Genomic DNA, 17,911 nt, shown 5'->3' with positions numbered 1-17,911 from the left:
ACACATTGACACACCGGTAGCAGAGTCAACCATGCAAGGCGACAGCCAGCTCGTCAGGTCAAATTGTAAATTGTAGATTGTAAATATTTCCAGCACTTTCGGTGATGTAGTATGCTTGTTTATCATAGAAAGTAATAAACAAATTACTCTTTACATTAAGGTAGTAGCCTAGTGAGAACAGGGTGTTGGGGGAATCAAGTTCCCGCATTTTTTGCAAGTTCCCGCAATTTCATCCCATAAAATTGCATGAATATGCCGCATATTTCATCGCATTTTTTAAGAAAACGTGCCGCATAATCAGGAATTTTTGGCCGCATAATTCACAAAAAAACGCCACATTTTTCTGGAGGGACTGGATGTAGGTTGTCTCTTAACTACTTCTTTGACTAATGAGGCTAAATGTTTACCTGATTTATAAGCTGAGATATAATCAAGTTTATTTGAATTATGTCTAAAGTCATTAGCTTTTTGTCATAACAAATTATCCAGATTTAATTTACTTTCTTGAATTTTTGTCAACACATTACCAATGACGTATTACCGCATGGGCAAAGTGGGCACATGTCCAGGGCCCTGGCCAATGGGGGGGCTTGATATATCTATATATTTTTATTTTTTTTTATTAAAAAAAATTAAAATGGCCAAGACTTGGGTCATGAAAGGATTTGAATGTGTTTGATTTGCAAAATAAATACATTACATTTAAAAAAAATAATAACGTGACGTGACGTCAATATCGTAGTGCTAGGTCAACGATCACTTTCACAGTGAAAATTGTGAAACGTGTGCTAAGCGGGTCTGCATAGCATAAACAAAAGAAAGAAAAAGACTCTAAAGAGACTGCCCTCGTACAACAAATAGTCAATTTTTTAACTCGTTAATTCGTTAAAGGAAGTCATTTGGTGCTTTTAAAGTCATGATATTAACCTGACAGATTCTATGTTCTGTGTTAAGACGAGCGGCTGGCACAATGCATGCCCGCAGCCGCGGGGTTAGATAATCTCTCTCTCACTTTTTTTTTTAATTTTTACATTTTCAAAATTCTGTATCTGTTAAATGTTTTCCTATTAATTCTCCAAATAATATGGTGAGTGTTTTGCCTTGGTGACATACTACATACTACTATTGCGTGGTCTGATATCATAATTTAGTTTATATTGGTAGATACTATTCCATCCAGGTCTAATCTGGAGATAAATAAGTAGGCTATTCGGCTATAGCTGTTTAGGTTGTGTGAGAAATATGTATAGTCTATTGTTTTTGGATGTAATGTTCTCCAGATGTCCTGTAATTCATTATCCAAGAAGAACCTCAAAAGCATTTTTTTTGTAGCGCTATAGAGTTCCCAAAACAATTCACATTTAATTTTTAAAAACCGACGTGATCATCTGCATGTTGTGAAATCAACTTAAAGGGTTTAATTAATATTCCTACCCCTCTGCTTCTAGAAGTAAATGCAGCTTCAAATGCTTCACCCGTCCAATGTCTCTTGAGTTGTACAATTTGCCTAGGTTCAATTCCAAAACTTTCCTCCTTGAACTGAACTCCGGTGCATTCGGCAATCGACTTGTGTGGACTTCCTGTAAACACAGACCTACCGTTATTACTGCTTGTTAAACTGTCTTTTTAAATAAACTCCGGGTTTGCAAACTAAGTTGTTGGTGCTTCGTTTTATGTGTAGGGATCGTAGTCATGCTACTGCAGAGGTTTGGAGCCATTTCTAGCAATATTAGTCATTCATAAATGCCGATTTGGCAGCGAACCTCAATGCCCCAAGCCAATAACATGGACGCCGAACAATGCGCCGGGCAAACTCTAATACTCGATTTTCAATGAAAAAGGTATCTGGAGGGCTTATTTGATGGATTTTCATGCCAAAACAATGACCCTGTGTTAAATTTACGCCGGAATTACACTTTAAGACAATGTCAGCAAACCTTCCTGTAAACCATTTACAATCCAGGTTGGTATTTGAAATGTGTTAGGAAGGATTTTTATTGAGCTTTCGGTTTTATTAGCCATAATCTATGGCGTACTACAAGGAAGCCTCAAAGTAGCGCCCGACGCGCTCACTCCAACTATACTTAAGGAAAGCTAAGGCATAATACACAATAACCGGATTGGTCCGAATATAAGACAACCCTGATTATAAGACGACCCCCGTTTTTCCACACAAACATTTAGAAAAAAAGATTTGCAGACCACATTTGCAGAACAAAGAACTTCATTTTTTTTTCTTAATAACAATATTAAAAACACAGTGAATTAAACACTTGTTATATTAATGACAATAATAATAATGCCAGTAAAGGCCACGGCACTTTCAAGGCAAAATATGTACAGTATGATACAAAATGAATATCAAGCAATAATCAAGCAACATTGTGAATATTTTTAAATAACAGAGAAAATACAGGCCACATATTTAACAAAACTTAACTAAAATTCGCCAAATTTCTTCTCCGATGTCTCTCTATCCCTCACACACGTCCTCTGCCCCGCTGTGTTCGCTCTCGCTGTCATCGCTCCCCAGCTGCTCCGCTTCCAGCGGCTCCTCCCAAAGCTGGTTTTCTCTGACGTATTCAAAAACTATCCGGTCAACCTCACTGAAACGACCACTTTGAGGACCACGGTAGGATTTGCGCTGACTGTTGGCATCTTTGAGACGTTGTTTTGGTGCTCGCTATCTTCTTACGTCACACTCCGTGACCCCGAACTTCTTGGCAGCTTGGCAGTTGTTACTTGACTCTGCCTTACTCTGACCATTATTTAAAAATTGGCATCATAGCTCCTCCGCTGTTGTTGATTGACCTGACCCACTTGTCTCTAAATGCCTGTCTTTAAACACCGGTAACGGTCTGGTTGTTAAGGACGCTGGACTACTTCTTCCCGGAACCAATTCCTGGCACCACCTGCGGCCGCGAATGTGTATTGACATTTAAATAGAGTCGAATATAAGACGACCCGACTTTTTCGGACCTATTTCGAGGGGAAAAAAGGCCGTCTTATATTCGTACCAATACGGTACTTGACCCTCCAAACACACACATATACACACACACTGACAAACAAACATTTACCCCCTGGTTTCCCCATATAAGAGCATGCTTTGCTAAGGTCGTTTGCCCCTTCCTTTTAGCATTAGGCATTGATGCATTTATGTTTTGTTTTTTTAATAATTGAATATATACACCTTTCTTGCGATTTGTACTGGTAGCTTAAAGGTCCATTTACAAATTAAGAAATATAACTACCCACTGTGGTAACCCGGTACTCGTTGGTCCGGGTTCCAGGTATGAATGAGTCGAATAGTCGGGGTTCAAGCCGTACTCGGCATTTATTATCACGAAACCGGGGTATACAGGGTCCATATACAAGATAGACTTTGGGTCTCCGTGAGCCTCTAATGTGTCGTCGTCTCATGGACTTCCTAGCTCTCCATGGTACCCGGTCTCCTCTGTCTGTCCTCGTGGCCCTTTTAAGATGGCTCCTGCTCCATCCAACAGGTGTCCCCCAATCACGCTGATTGGGGAGAGAGTAGTGGGGCTCTCTGTCGCCAGTCGGTGGGTGGCGGCGGTATATGCCGTCTACCACCTCAGCTCGGACCCGCCCGGGCCGAGGTTTATGGGGCGGGATGCCACACTCCTCCACCGCTTGCTTAGGCCTCTGGTCTCCGGGGAACCCGCCCAGGCAGTTGTCCCGTCGTGAAAGGGCGTCGGCGTTGGATACTCCCTGCCCGGTCTGTGGTCCACCCTAAAACGAAAGTCCTGGAGGGCCAGGAACCACCACGTCACCCGGGCGTTGGTGTCCTTGGCACCGGCCATCGAGGTCAGGGGCACGTGGTCGGTGACCAAGGTGAACTCCCTCCCTAGGAGATTATATCGCAGTTTAACGAGGGTCCACTTGATGGCCAGGGCCTCTTTTCCACTGTTGAATAGTTTCTCTCGTTCGGCAGAAGCTTCCGGCTGACGTATGTGATGGGGTGCTCGTCTCCTGCCCAGACCTGGGAGAGGACGCCCCCCAGCCCCACCTCCGAAGCGTCTGTGTGCACAATAAGGGGGGAAGCAAAATCTGGGTTTATGAGCACCGGCTCGGAGCATAGGGCCTCCCGGAGCGTCACGAAGGCCTGGTCGGCTGCCTCGGACCAGGCAATCCGATCGGGCAGGGCCTTCCGGGTCAGGTCATTCAGCAGGCTTGCCAGCGTGGCAAAACCCGGGATAAACCGCTGGTAATAGCCGACTAATCCCAGAAACGACTTCACCTGCTTCTTGGTGCGAGGTTGGGGCCAGTCCCGGATGGCGGTCACCTTGCTCTCCTGCGGCCGGACAGTTCCCCGTCCCACCTGGTACCCCAGGTACGCCGTCTCCTCCTTCCCGAGGCGTCACTTGGCCGGGTTGGCCATGAGGCCCGCCTTCCTCAGCTCCCCCAGCACCGCCCTCAGTTGGCGGAGGTGGACATCCCAGCTGGGGCTGAAGATAATGATGTCGTCGATGTATGCCGCGGCGTAGGCCTGGTGAGGCCTCAGGAGCCGGTGCATCATGCGCTGGAAAGTAGCCGGTGCACCATGTGCTCCAAAGGGGAGGACAGTGTACTGGTACAACCCGCCTGGAGTTGAGAATGCGGTCTTCTCCCGGGCAGCCCGGGTCAGCGGTACCTGCCCCTTGGTCAGGTCCAAGGTCGTGAGGTAGCGGGCCGGTCACAGGCATTCGATGAGCTCGGGGCATCGGGTAGGCGTCGAACTCGGACGCCTCGTTCAGCCTCCTAAAGTCATTGCAAAAACGAAATGTCCCGTCCGGCTTCGGCACGAGGACCACCGGGCTGGACCAGGCACTGCGCGACTCCTCGATGACCCGGAGCTGTAGCATCCGGCGTACCTCGGCCTGGATGGCCTCCCTCCGGGCCTCCGGGATTCTGTAGGGTTGTACTCTCACCTTCACTCCCGGCGCCGTCCGGATATCGTGGTGCGCGATCGTGGTCCTCCCGGGCACCTCCGAGAATACATCCTGGTGCTGCATGATGATGGCGGCGAGATCCTGCTTCTGGGCCGGGCTGAGGTCCTCTCCTACCGGAACCTCTGGGATCTCGCGACGGGCCGACAACGCCAGGGGAGCCGGGTTCGGGGGTTCTCCTCCTCCTCTCCACTGTTTCAAAATGTTTACATGGTACAACTGGGTCGGCTTCCGCCTCCCGGGTTGACTAACCCGGTAATTGACCTCACCCACACGTTCTACCACCTCGTAGGACCCCTGCTACTTAGCGAGGAATTTACGCTCCGCCGTGGGCACCAGGACCAGGACCAAGTCGCCGGGTTGAAAGGTCCGCAGCTGGGCTCCCCGGTTGTAAACCCTCGCCTGGGCCTGCTGGGCTTGCCGGAGGTGTTCCCGGACGATAGGCCACACCCGGGCCATGCGGTCCCTCACCTGTTCAACGTGGTCCAGGGTAGTGAAATGGGTCGGACGGCTGGCTCTCCCATGCCTCCTTGGCCAGGTCCAGGAGGCCGCGGGGCCTTCGTCCGTACAGCAGCTCGAATGGTGAGAACCCTGTGGACGCCTGTGGCACCTCACGGACGGCAAACAGGACATGAGGCAACAGCTGGTCCCAATTTTTCCCACCCATGGCCTTCTTTAACATTTGCTTGAGCGTTTTGTTAAAACGCTCAACTAGGGATGGGCGATATGGCCTAAAATCCATATTGCGATATACATTGCAACCTATTGCGATAACGATATATATCACGATATATAAATCATAATAGAACCATTTCAGAACAGGTTACATAGACTCTAAGGAAAGCCAAACTTCTAAATGTATAAAACAAAAGAAAGAAACATAGTATGTCCTTTTGAGAACATTTATTGTATTATACTTCTCTAATTAAAATCAAAACTGGTGGTGTCTTGTTAATAAAGAAACGGATACTGTAAATTAGGGAAATACGTCCAGTATTAGGCATCGCTATTTTAAATAAAGAAAAATCTTCCAAGTGTGTGCACAGATACTTGATATTAAAACATAAAAGTGCAAAGTGAACGCATACAATTTTAAAATGAACATGAAATGAGCGCAATCACCACCTCCTCCGTTTCGCTTTCAGCCATATTTGCTTATATGACAATGATGCGTTGATGATGATGCCGGTTGCAGCTCATAGCTCTTTAAATTTCGCGGGTCGCGGATGATGCGTTGCAGCCGGTTGCAGCTCGTGGTTCTTTAAATTTTGCGGGTCTCGGACGGTGCGTTGCAGCCGGTTGCAGCTCATGGCTCTTTAAATTTCGCGGGTCGCGGATGATGCAATGCAGCCGGTTGCAGCTCGTGGCTCTTTAAATTTTGCGGGTCTTGGACGGTGCGTTGCAGCCGTTTGCAGCTCGTGGCTCTTTCAATTTCGCGGGTCGCGGATGATGCAATGCAGCCGGTTGCAGCTCGTGGCTCTTTTTAAATTTCGCGGACGATGCGTTGCAGACGGTTGTAGCTCTATCCATGACCTGCTCTTTATATTTCGCGGGTCATGGATAGATCGCGTCAAACATGCATTATCGCGATAGAGCAATATAACAAAAATCTCTATCGTAGGCCATTTTTTATCGTTGATATCGTATATCGTTTATATCGCACATTCCTACGCTCAACCAGGCCATCCGTTTGGGGGTGGTAGACTGAGGTCCGGAGCTGCTTTACCTGGAGGAGTCTGAGCAGTTCCGTCATTACACGAGGCATGAAGCACGAGCCCTGATCAGTCAATACCTCTATCGCGATCCCCACCCGGCTAAACAGCAACATGAGCTCCCTGGTGACCGCCTTCGCGGTGGCTGGGCGAAGGGGTAAAGCCTCGGGGTACCGGGTGGCGTAGTCCACCAGGACCAGGATATATCGGTGACCCCGGCTGGTCTTGGGTAGGGGACCCACATTGTCCAGAGCTATCCGGTCAAACGGGGTCTCGATGATCGGCATGGGGATAAGGGGGTTGCGGACGGAAGCTCTCGGCGCTACCCTCTGGCACTCAGGACCTCCCTGACAGTACCGCTCTACATCCTTCTTTACCCCTGGCCAATAGAACCTCGCGAGAAACCGGTCTCGGGTTTTGTCCATGCCCAGATGGGCTCCCAGGAGGTGGGTGTGGGCCATAAATAGAACCTTGCTCACGTATGCTCTAGTCTAGGGACTACAAGCTGTTCCGTGACTCCCCCCTCTCCTTCCACTACCCTGTATAGTAGCCCCCCCTTAGTGCTAAAATGAGGGTGCGGTAGGTGACTCACCAAGTCCCGAGTCTGTCCGTCGTGGGCCAACACATGGCTCCAGGCGTGTTTCAGGGCCTCGTCTTGGAGCTGGGCGCTGGCGAACTGGCCTGGACAGTCCGAACTCCCCCCCCTCCCCGGGAAGAAGTCCGAGAACTCGGTCAGAGGGGAGCTCTCCGGATCCCCCGGTGGGTCATGTGGCTCAGACGCGGTGAGGGTGTCCGGGGTGTCGTGGTGGGGGCCCGATGAGCCGGACCTGGCGGTCCCTCCTCTCCCTGAGGAGATCGGGGATCCCGGTGGTGAGGGTCCGTTCCCATCAGATCCCTGGTCCTCGGCCGTTGACTCCCTGGGAGACGCTTGGATCCGCACGGCCCTGCAGTCTTGCCGAGCTCCCCTCCCCCCTCGGCGGGGAGGCTCTCTCCTTCCCCGGCCTTCCCGCGCCGGGTCCCACAGCCGTTGGAGTATTGGGCAATCCCTGCCAATCAGGAGCGGTACCGGGTGGTGCGGTACGATCCCCGCCCGCACCGTGAACACCCCATGCGGTGTCCGGACGAGCACATGGCAGGTCTTGTAGACCCGTGTGTCCCCGTGCACGCAGGCCACCTCCAGGGGCCCCCCCTCCTTTCCACCTGCCAGGTCGGGGCGGAGAAGGGTGACTACGCTGCCGGTGTCCAGTAGGGCCTGTGTGTCCGTATTCATGACCCGCGCGGGAATGGTAGGGCTCCCGGTCGTCCCCCGCGCCCAACAGGTCGCCAGCAGGCAGGGCCGGCTCGTCCCCTCGCCTGCTTAAGCCGACGGCATCGACACATCCTGGTCTGCTGGGCAATAGCGGGCTATGTGGCCGGCCTGGCCACACTCATAACACCGCCTCCCCTGAGCCCGGATCGCCGAGTCGGGTGGTGGAGCCGGGGCCCCGGTCGTGGGTCCCCGTCGGCCTCGGCGGGTCTCGGCTGGTCGCGGGCTGGTCCCGGTGCTGGCGCTTAGCTGCTGGGCCACCTGCCAGTTCTCCAGCTGCTTCACGAGGTCATCAACCGTGTCGGGATGTTGGTGGGCCAGTTCCCTCCGGGCGCCCAGCAGTAGCTGCCGGATGGTGTTGTCGATCAGGACCCGGTCGATAGGGCTGGGCCCCTCTCCTGTCGCCAGCCACCTTTTTGCCAGGCACGCGTGCTGGGCTATCTGCGTTCGTACTGCCCCGGACGTCAAATCGCCAGTCGTGGAAGCGCTGGGCGCGGGCCGCGAAGTTGTGGCCGTAGTAGGCCAGGTTCACCTGCTTGAGGGCGGGGTACTGTCAGGCCGTCTCTGCTGGTAGGTCTTGGCTCGCCTGTTGTGCGGGTCCGGTGAGGAACGGTGCCACGATGTGGGCCCACTGATCCTCCGGCCAGTTTTTCCTCTGGGCGGTCCGCTCAAACACCTCCAAGTACGCCTCCACGTTGTCGTCAGGGCCGAGCTTGGTGTGCCGGCTGGTCGGGGCGGCGGTTGGAGCTTCGCGGACGGCGTGCTGAGTGAGCCGTAGTACGGCCTCGCGGAGCAGGGCAAGGCTCTCCGTGGTCTCCCGCTGCAGGGAAGCGGCTTGCACCTGCGCCTGCTGTTGACGCAGGGCGGCGGCAGCCGTGGTTCCGTCCGGCGTCTGCATGCTGGTTTGGTGGGTCGTCTACCGTTGGGTTGTAGTCGGTTCTTTGTTCTGCCTGCATTCTCCACCATACGTGGTAACCCGGTACTCGTTGGTGCGGGTTCCAGGTATGAATGAGTCGAATAGTCGGGGTTCAAGCTGTACTCGGCATTTATTATCACGAAACCGGGGTATACAGGGTCCATATACAAGATAGACTTAGGGTCTCCGTGAGCCTCTAATGTGTCGTCGTCTCATGGACTTCCTAGCTCTCCATGGTACCCGGTCTCCTCTGTCTGTCCTCGTGGCCCTTTTAAGATGGCTCCTGCTCCATCCAACAGGTGTCCCCCAATCACGCTGATTGGGGAGAGAGAAGTGGGGCTCTCTGTCGCCAGTCGGTGGGTGGCGGCGGTATATGCCGTCTACCACCTCACCTCGGACCCGCCCGGGCCGAGGTTTATTGGGCGGGATGCCACACCATCCTTCCCCCTAGTTTTGATGTTTAGGTTATGAAGTCGCTCCTGTAATGGCAAAAACTCATCCTTCCTTTTGAGCAATTGAACCGATATGTCGGAGAAAATTCGGTACTTGCTCTTCTCCTCCTAAGTATTGATGTCTTGAGTTTGGCGCACCTTGACGGCCTGCAGGATCTTGTATTTTGAGTGGATAGTTTGCACGCAAAATTGTATTCCTCGCGTGTGGCTTGTGTTCTCTTGACCAAGAAGGGAATCATCTCAGTTCCTTTTCCCAGTTGTTCAGGTACATCAAGAAGATTACGATCTTTTTCACGTTGACGATTTTCAAGTAAGTCAATGTATGCCATTGCCTGGTCCAGATTCTTTTGCAACTCAGTATTGGAACCTTGCTGATTGTCCAGCTGGATTGCGTGGTCGTGTATCTCATCCGTAAGTGATTCCATCTTATGGTCATTTTAGTCCATTAATTTGTAGCCTTATGCATTTCCAAAAGTTTGTCAAGCTTGCTCTCAAGTTCATCAAACCTGGCTGCGTTTGCAGTCGGCATGTCTGCTACCTTGTGGGCTCTTATTTCCATACACTCACGGTCATTATTTTGGGGTTGTATTTCTCTCACTTTGGTTCATGTAAGAGACTGCAGTTTTAGGTGACAAATCCATACTTAGTTCATATAGTTGGTTAGTTTAGGACCTTATGCCGCGTTTCCACTGCCGGGTGTGGAACGGTTCGGTTCGCCTCAGTCCGGTAGGGAGGGGGCGGTATAGCCCAGCTCAGTTCCGAGGTCGCGTTTCCACCGCCGACAGTACCCTTTATGGTAGGCCGGATGTCGATCGCCGCGGGAGCTACGTAAACATCGTGACATCATAGCAGCGCGACAGTGTAGCCTGCTCAATAAAAACAATGGAAAAGTTGAACGCGACACAGTAAACCAAGAGCTACCATGGATGTCGTCCAGCAACATTTCCTGGCCTTTATGCTAATCATATGGCAGTTAATCAACCTCCGAATGCAAGCTATGTTCATTGTAAAGAATAACACCTCGAGGCTACTGTTTGTTTGTTTTTATCCCCACGTGGCCCGGAAGTGACGATTCTTTCGACCAATCAACGGAGGGGGTGTGTAGCTCGAATTTTCCGGCACCCTTTCAGGCGTCTCAGTACCCCAACGGAGGAGTACTGAAGAAGAGGGCAAAACGAGTACGGCTCAGTCCGGGTCACGCCCCCTTTTGGCAGTGGAAACGCAATCCGTACCGCAGCTTTTACGAACCGAACCGTACCGCACCCTGCAGTGGAAACGCCGCATGCAGGATTTCTAATCCTTCTGACCTCACGTTGCGCATGCTCAGTCCTGCAGACCTATTCTCAATGAATCTGAATATATCTGCTGCAGTGTTGTAGGGTGACAGCCTGTGGTCCTTTGAAATCTTGCCGCCTACAGTGTCAAGGAGTTGAATCTTCTTGAATTCAGCTGATCCAGATGGCTCCCCCTGTCTTTGCAGGCTTTCCCAGTCTTTCCTCCATCTACGATATTCTCTCTTGCAGCCATTGAATATGGGAAGACTGGTTCGCTTAATCCTCACAACCGGTGTTAGCTTGGACAATGTCTCTGACTTCTCCAAATCTTGCCTCACTCCTCTCAATATCGTCCTCCTGTTGCTCTTCAAGAACTTATTCTTCCTCCTCCTTTTCTGGCTTTTGAATCTCACCCAGCAGTCAAGTCCTATAGACATCATGTTTAACAGTCTTCCCCAGGACATCTTCCACCATCTTGGACATCTGACCTTTTTTGGGTGGGCTCAACCCCACCCAAACCTTGCCTAAGCCCACCCTATCATTCGTCCTCAAATCTAATAAACTAACTTTTTTTACACAAGCAATGAGAGAATGGATCCTGTACACTAATGAATAGGCAGAACTGGGCTAGTGAAATCGAGCGCAACCTTCCTGCAGGAATCTCTACCCTCTGATTGGTGGGAGGGCATCTCCTGTTTGACAAAACGAAAAAGGCAGCACAAGCAAACTTAACATAGTTTCTGCTGTTTTGTCTGTCAAAAAGGCTTGCTAGTCTTTATCAGAAAATCCATGATTTCCAGCTGTGTTATAACATGACCAGCTAATAATAATAATAATAATAATAATCATTTTAAAACCTTGACATAATCTGTCAGATGACCATTAAATGACAGTTGACCACAAGGCGATTTTATCTATGCCTCGAGGGTGCGAGCGGCAGACGGGACTTATTTTCTTATTTATTTATTTTAATAAGTGACTTATTTTATTTTAAATAAACATAATACCAAGGGTCAGAAGTTTTACAAGAATTTTGATCGTACAAAGTCATGACAGAGGGACTTGGTGTCTTTATTCATGCTTGAAAGATGAACATATATTATTTTTTTTGAAAGGGAATAAGCTGATGAAGCTGACAAGTGACCAAAGTTTACTGTTTAAAAAGATTTTTAATTAAATGCATACCCCAGTGAATCATTTGCTCTTGTTTCTCTGTTTTGAGATTCAGACAGACTTAGCAGTCTTGTTTAATTGTTACAAATTGAGTTAATAAACTGAACTTGGAAATTGTTTTAAGTTGTTGCAAATGTTATCTCCGCTAATTTTATTAATCAAAATCAATAAATATTAGCAGGTTCTCAATAGTAGGCTATTTCAATTCAGGGAGGGCGAGAAGAAATATCTGTCTCCTAGGGTGGGAATGACAGAAAATAATGGAGAATCACTGGTCTAGAACATGTTGTACTTGTTGATTAGCTCACGTTGTAATGAAAACACCCACAGCTGATAAAATAATGCCAACAGTTTTGTTTTAACTGAAAATTAGCACCCTCATTTTTTTGCATCAGAACAAGATTTTTTTGTATCAGAAGTTTTATAAAAAATGTATGGGTCCCTGAAAGTGAGACAACGTAGTTTATTGCTCCCGAAATAGTGGTATGTTTCTCATATTATCAATCTAAAACATGTAGTACCAATGTGTTTCAGTAACTGTGTAAATAGAAAAAAAGGGGTGAAATATGGTCATTTTTGAGTGAAACCATCAAAGGAAATTTAATGCACTTCAAATTTGTTATTGCAGTTCACATCCATTGATTATTCCTTCATCCAAACAGTTTTTCTTTTCATCACTTTAACTGCATTATTTAGCTGACACTGCCAGCTTTTGGCTTAGACATACAACAGCATAGTAACTAATAAATAAAGGTTGTGGAATAAAAAAATCTTGGACAGATTTTTATACTTCATATACCCCTGTGGCTTCCTGGGGTTGAGCCCCCCCCAAAAGTCAGACCCTAGAATCGCCTCTGTCTGGGGCCTTTTATCCTCACATCCTCTCAGCTCCATGCTGGTTTTTACCTGTCAGGTTCTCCATGCTTTCTGCCTCTATGTCTGCTTGAACCCCAGTGCACAACTAATTTCCTTTGACAACTTATTTTGTTTATTTTCCAAACATTTTTAAATTACATTTATTAAATTAGTTTCCATTTCTAGCTTTCGACCTCTGTCCTTACATATATGGATAGGGCATAGGGCTGCCAGCTGATTCAAGCCTTTAGTTTTTTATCAGATTGGGTTTGGGTTTTAAGTACTCCATACCCTTGAACCGCTGGTTGTATTTGTTAAAGTGTGTAACTTGAGTCACACATTTTAACAAATACTACCTAGTTTTCATTCAATTTTAATGAAAACGAGAGGGGCCCTCAGATAATGCTTGTGTGCAGGGCCCAGATTTTGTGCTACACCCCTGGGTGTCTTCAATGTACTTTACTTGATTTGTTACCTTTTCTCCATGTATTTTGTGGACAGGTTCTGGTAAGGAGAGAGGTGCTCCCCCGCTGCCCCCCATACCAAGGTGAAGAGGAGGTTCCCCCCCACCAGCCCTCAAGCCATCTTCCTTTCTTCACCCATCTTTTTTTTCTCTCTATCACTGCTTCTTGGTTTTCCAGTAGCACACAAATGTCACAGAAATATTTTATACATTTAAGGTACTATAAAGTAATGGCTTCACATCTGTGTAGAATTGACTGTGTGTCTGTGTGTTTGTGTGTTTGTGTGTGTACATCTGTGTTACAGCCCTTGACCAAAGAACCCTGTTTAAAAGTGGGACATACTTAAGTACAATGCAATGTCTATACGAGCACGATTTAATGCTGTTCCTTAGGAATATTAAGGAGACGGCCCCTTGCCTTCAACTGAACAACCTTGACTAATCTTGACTAACTAACCCTTGCATCTATCAAAAACAGGATGTAAACCTTCAACAAAAGTCTGCTGGTGAATGTTGTGCTATGCTATTGGCAAAATTCACAAGTTAAGTGAACAAGTACTTCAAAGACTATTGAACTGAAAAACATTGTTCCGTTATGTAATTCAATCAATGAGTGTTATTTGATGTGTTCTTCCTTGGAGATGCAGTGGTCTCACTCCATAACTGTGGGTTACTCAGTCTGTTTCTGTGGTCTTATGTCCCTCTCTCCTTGTAATAGCACACCTGCGCCTAGAGTCCACTCAGTATTATATGAACAGGACCAATAAGAGATCCATGTTTAGGACACATTATTTAGGGATCTCTTTGTGTCTAAACAATGCCTATGCTCCCTCTATGGTGTTCCAACAGGAGGGCAGGGGACTGGAGGAGGTGGTCTAGGCTGTTGGTTTGTACTTGCCGTACATCAACCGGTACAAAAATAACTAATCAAACCACAGCCGGCGATCTGTGCTGAAATAAAGATTGATCTTTGTCGAAACAATATAATGCAACATTTCTGACCCTCTAACAGCCATGGTCAGATAATGTCTTTGTTCAGGGTTGATGTCCAACCAGTTCCTATAACAGCCCCAGTCGAGTCGAGTTTAAATGATGGAACCAACTGCTCCCTCTCATCAGTCCTCTGTTGTTGCCAAAAGTAAAGGGCAAAACGCTTCAGTGTGTGTTTGCACTTTGCCGCCCTCCCATGGTGACATGTGACATTGATTTAAGATCTATGTGTTCGTCTTTCACACAAGCAGACAAAGAAATGGATGTTAAATCAATCTAGGAGGATTTTCCGAGGTTGTGAAGGAGCTTTGATTAATGTCAATGCTATGATTTGTTTAAGTGACTTTAAATGATTGTACATGTTACGTTTGTGGACTATGTAGTATTATTACTCTTTGCTCTACCCTACTCTGCTTTGATTATATTTTTGTATGTTTTGTTTTATGTTTTGGTCATGGAACCAAATAATATGTTATTCATGGAACCAATATCGTGAGGGGTTTTTGAACGAATTCACACAGAATGGATGAAAATTAAAAAATCGTAATGTTTGTGCTAATATCCTGAGTACGCTTCTATATGTTGTATTTAGCAGATTTCTTCAAGCTTTGTTGAGCAAGCCAACCAAGTTGTTAACTTCTGAATGAGTAGGCCTATGGGCCTTTTGTGTCTCCTGTCTGAAATACTCACAAAGGTTTGGCTGATTTCCAATCACTTGATTAAGGCCTTGCTTTTTGCAAACATTATTACAATTCACGATCTGCATTTTCTCAGCTAGAACTGTTGTATGTTGGACAAGCATAGCATAGTTTTCATATCTTTTATATCTAATATGAAGCTTATGCATTCACTTGTTTTACTGAATTGGAGACATAATTATCTCAGAGAAAAGTTTTTATGCAAACAAATGTGTTTTTCTGAACGAATGAGATACGAGAAACTCAGAGTGAGTGAGTTGGTTGCTGATGCTGATAAGCCTCAACAGGGGGTTCCAGGTGCGGGACGATATCACATGTCAAGAAATGTCATTGAACTGTCTTGCTTGACCTCGTGTAACAAAAGTGAGATTGGGAACAGTTATTTCAATGCAATGATTAGATCCCTGAAGCAAACACCACAATGTAATCAGATCATAAGGGTATTTTTTTCTGAACCACCCCAAAGTGGACAAACTAATATTCATTGATATCAATATTACTGATGGACACAAGCATCTGACCAGATCAATATTGTAAATAAACTGTTCTTAATGTTTTATCTGGAAAAATAAAGGTTAAATAAGATAAAAAATCTTCCAACACATCAGATATCAACTATGACGGCGTTCATCCAGCAGGACATGTTGGCCCTTATGAAATCATAATTTCAGAAAATACATTTTCCATTAAAACTTTTCTCCTAATTATGAGATAACTCTCCTAATTATGATGGTTAACTCAGAAGAGAGACCATGATAATTATGTCGTTCGTGGAGGAAAAACGAGTAGAGTTGATTTTCTTAAAGGGGTGGTTCAGAACTTTGGACAAAGGCCCTGATTCCCAAGTTAGCCTTGGCGTTCTTTATCATTGGACAGTTTTCAACAAATTTCATTCAGTCCTTCATCTACACACTTCACTTGTATCTTAAATAATATCCAAACGGAATTTCGATATCATTTATACTTTATTTAGAATAACAGTTTTAGTTTCATACCGGATTCGTTTTCAGTTGGACTCATTGATTTCTATTGACGCTGGAGCGGGAGGACGTTCAGCAGTGTTGCCAGATTGAGCGTTTTTTTCCCGCCAGATTGGGCCACTTTTGGAGGACGTTCAGGCAGTGTTGCCAGATAGGGCGGTTTTTCCCCCTCTATTGGGATAATTTTAATTACGCACCGGTCTTGTGCCGAATTTCGACCCCCCTGCATATTACAACCCCCCTTCGCGTGAAGGCACATTCGCTTGTTGTCAACGCCCCATACTTTCATATAGTTCGAGGCGCTCTTCCTTCTGACAAAATTAGTCAAAATTAGTGTTTATATTATATCACAACATCAGAAGTTGAGCAACTTATCACAGAAAGCGATGGCATATTTTAGGTTGCAAGTTTTAAGACGAACGCATCGCAATGGAACCTCCGACGACCCATGTACGCTTCAACATTCACGACAATGGACTACGAGAGCACTTAAATACGTAATAGTTAAAAGTAATACATTTATGCATTATGTTATTTACTCAATTTTGACTGTTGTATATTGATGTGACTCGGACACATGCGCTGCTTAGAATCCAAAACACGTCTTTACTTGTTGTCCGCCATTATACAAGTACATGCAATTACGTCCTAACGTCATACAACCTGAACTACGGAAACACACGCAATACATTACATCCCCTTTCTTAAGATGCTTTGTTTTGCTTTTGTTTTAAATTAAACTGACACAAAATAATGCCTCACTTCTTTGTTGTAGTTATGACACGTAACATAAAACAATGCATTAATTCATTCATTAACACTCAGTAACACAACCTATGTGACATAGCATCAATCTGCTTGAGTTTGAAGGTATGTCTAGTCTCTGTATCTGGCTGGAATCTTGACTTGTCTCCCAGACCTTGTGTGATGTAATTGTAACTGTGCTTGTCCATCATGTGAGTCAGTGTCCTGATTGACCTCTGTGTCGTTGCCTTCTGTGTCAGATCCAGTGTGTGCCGTTTCAGTGTGTGTGTATGTGGGAATGTCCTGCATCTCTGTAGGTGGAAATTCCCTCTCGCCTGTCTTCAGTAAATGCTTTCTGTTGCTCCTGTAGACTCGTCCATCTTGTGTGCGAACTATGAAGGATCTTGGTAGCTGATGTCTTTCCACAACCACAGCTGGCTGCCATGTATCTCCTTTCTGTATCCTGACATTTTCACCTGTTCGTAGATCTGGCAACTTTTGTGTTTGTCTGTCAAAGTAGCTCTTTTGCTTCATTTGTCTGCACTTCAGATTGTCTTGAACTTGAGCTCTATTTTCAGGAGTCAATAGAGTTGTTGATGCTGGAAGTTTGGACTTTAGACGACGTCCCATTAACAGCTGTGCAGGAGATAATCCTATACCCTCCAGCGGTGTGTTGCGCTATTCGAGCAAAGCAATGTATGGATCGCCATTGCCGCTCTGTGCCTTTTTGAGCATGTTTTTTACTGTTTGTACAGTTCTTTCTGCCTGACCATTAGACTGAGCATGTCCTGGACTGGAAGTAACATGTTCAAATTCCCAACTCTCAGAAAACTACGGAAACTGGGATTCCGTGCCTAGCGAATGTCGACTTCATGGCAGTGATGACACCTCGGCTGGTTGTGTCACACAACTTGGTGATCTCTGGATATTTTGAATAGTAATCTACGCAGAGCAAATACTCTGCACCATTGTAGTGAAAGAGATCTGTGCCAATCTTCTCCCATGGTCTTCCTGGCAGTGTGTGGGGAAGTAGAGGTTCTTTGGGATTGCTGTTTTTGTTTTCATTGCATACAGCACATTGAGACACAACGCCCTCTATCTCAGTTGACATGCCTGGCCAGTAGAGAATATCCCTAGCTCTCTCTTTACATTCCACTATGCCAAAATGTGGCTCATAGATTTTTTTTCAGAATTTCCTGTCTCATCTGGTTTGGCACAATGAGTTTTGCAGCTTTGAACAACAGTCCTGATGCATAGCTGATTTCCTCTTTGAATGTCCAGTATGTTTTCATTTCTTTTGGAACATCATCTCTTTCTTTTGGCCATCCTGTCATTGTGATGTCTCGTAGCATTTGCATTTCCGGATCATCCGTTGTTGCTTTTCTGAACATGATTAATT

At 46.6% G+C, this 17,911-nt stretch overlaps 1 protein-coding gene across 2 annotated transcripts in view; it reads left to right on the top strand.

Annotated features, from left to right (window-relative positions):
* The window catches only part of wipf1b (WAS/WASL interacting protein family, member 1b), a 42,110-nt gene extending 27,459 nt beyond the window's left edge, over window positions 1–14,651 (top strand). For both annotated transcript variants that reach the window (XM_030379798.1, XM_030379797.1), the window contains exon 9: window positions 13,139–14,651. In XM_030379798.1, coding sequence (XP_030235658.1) covers window positions 13,139–13,188 — 50 coding nt within the window. In that variant the 3' untranslated portion in view covers window positions 13,189–14,651. The remainder of the gene's footprint in view (window positions 1–13,138) is intronic.
* Window positions 14,652–17,911: the final 3,260 nt, after the last annotated feature.

This window comes from Gadus morhua, chromosome 15 (genome assembly GCF_902167405.1).
Source record: "Gadus morhua chromosome 15, gadMor3.0, whole genome shotgun sequence".
NCBI lineage: Eukaryota > Metazoa > Chordata > Actinopteri > Gadiformes > Gadidae > Gadus > Gadus morhua.
The sequence above is the reverse complement of the archived record's forward strand: the minus strand, read 5'-3'. Positions and strand labels throughout refer to the sequence as shown.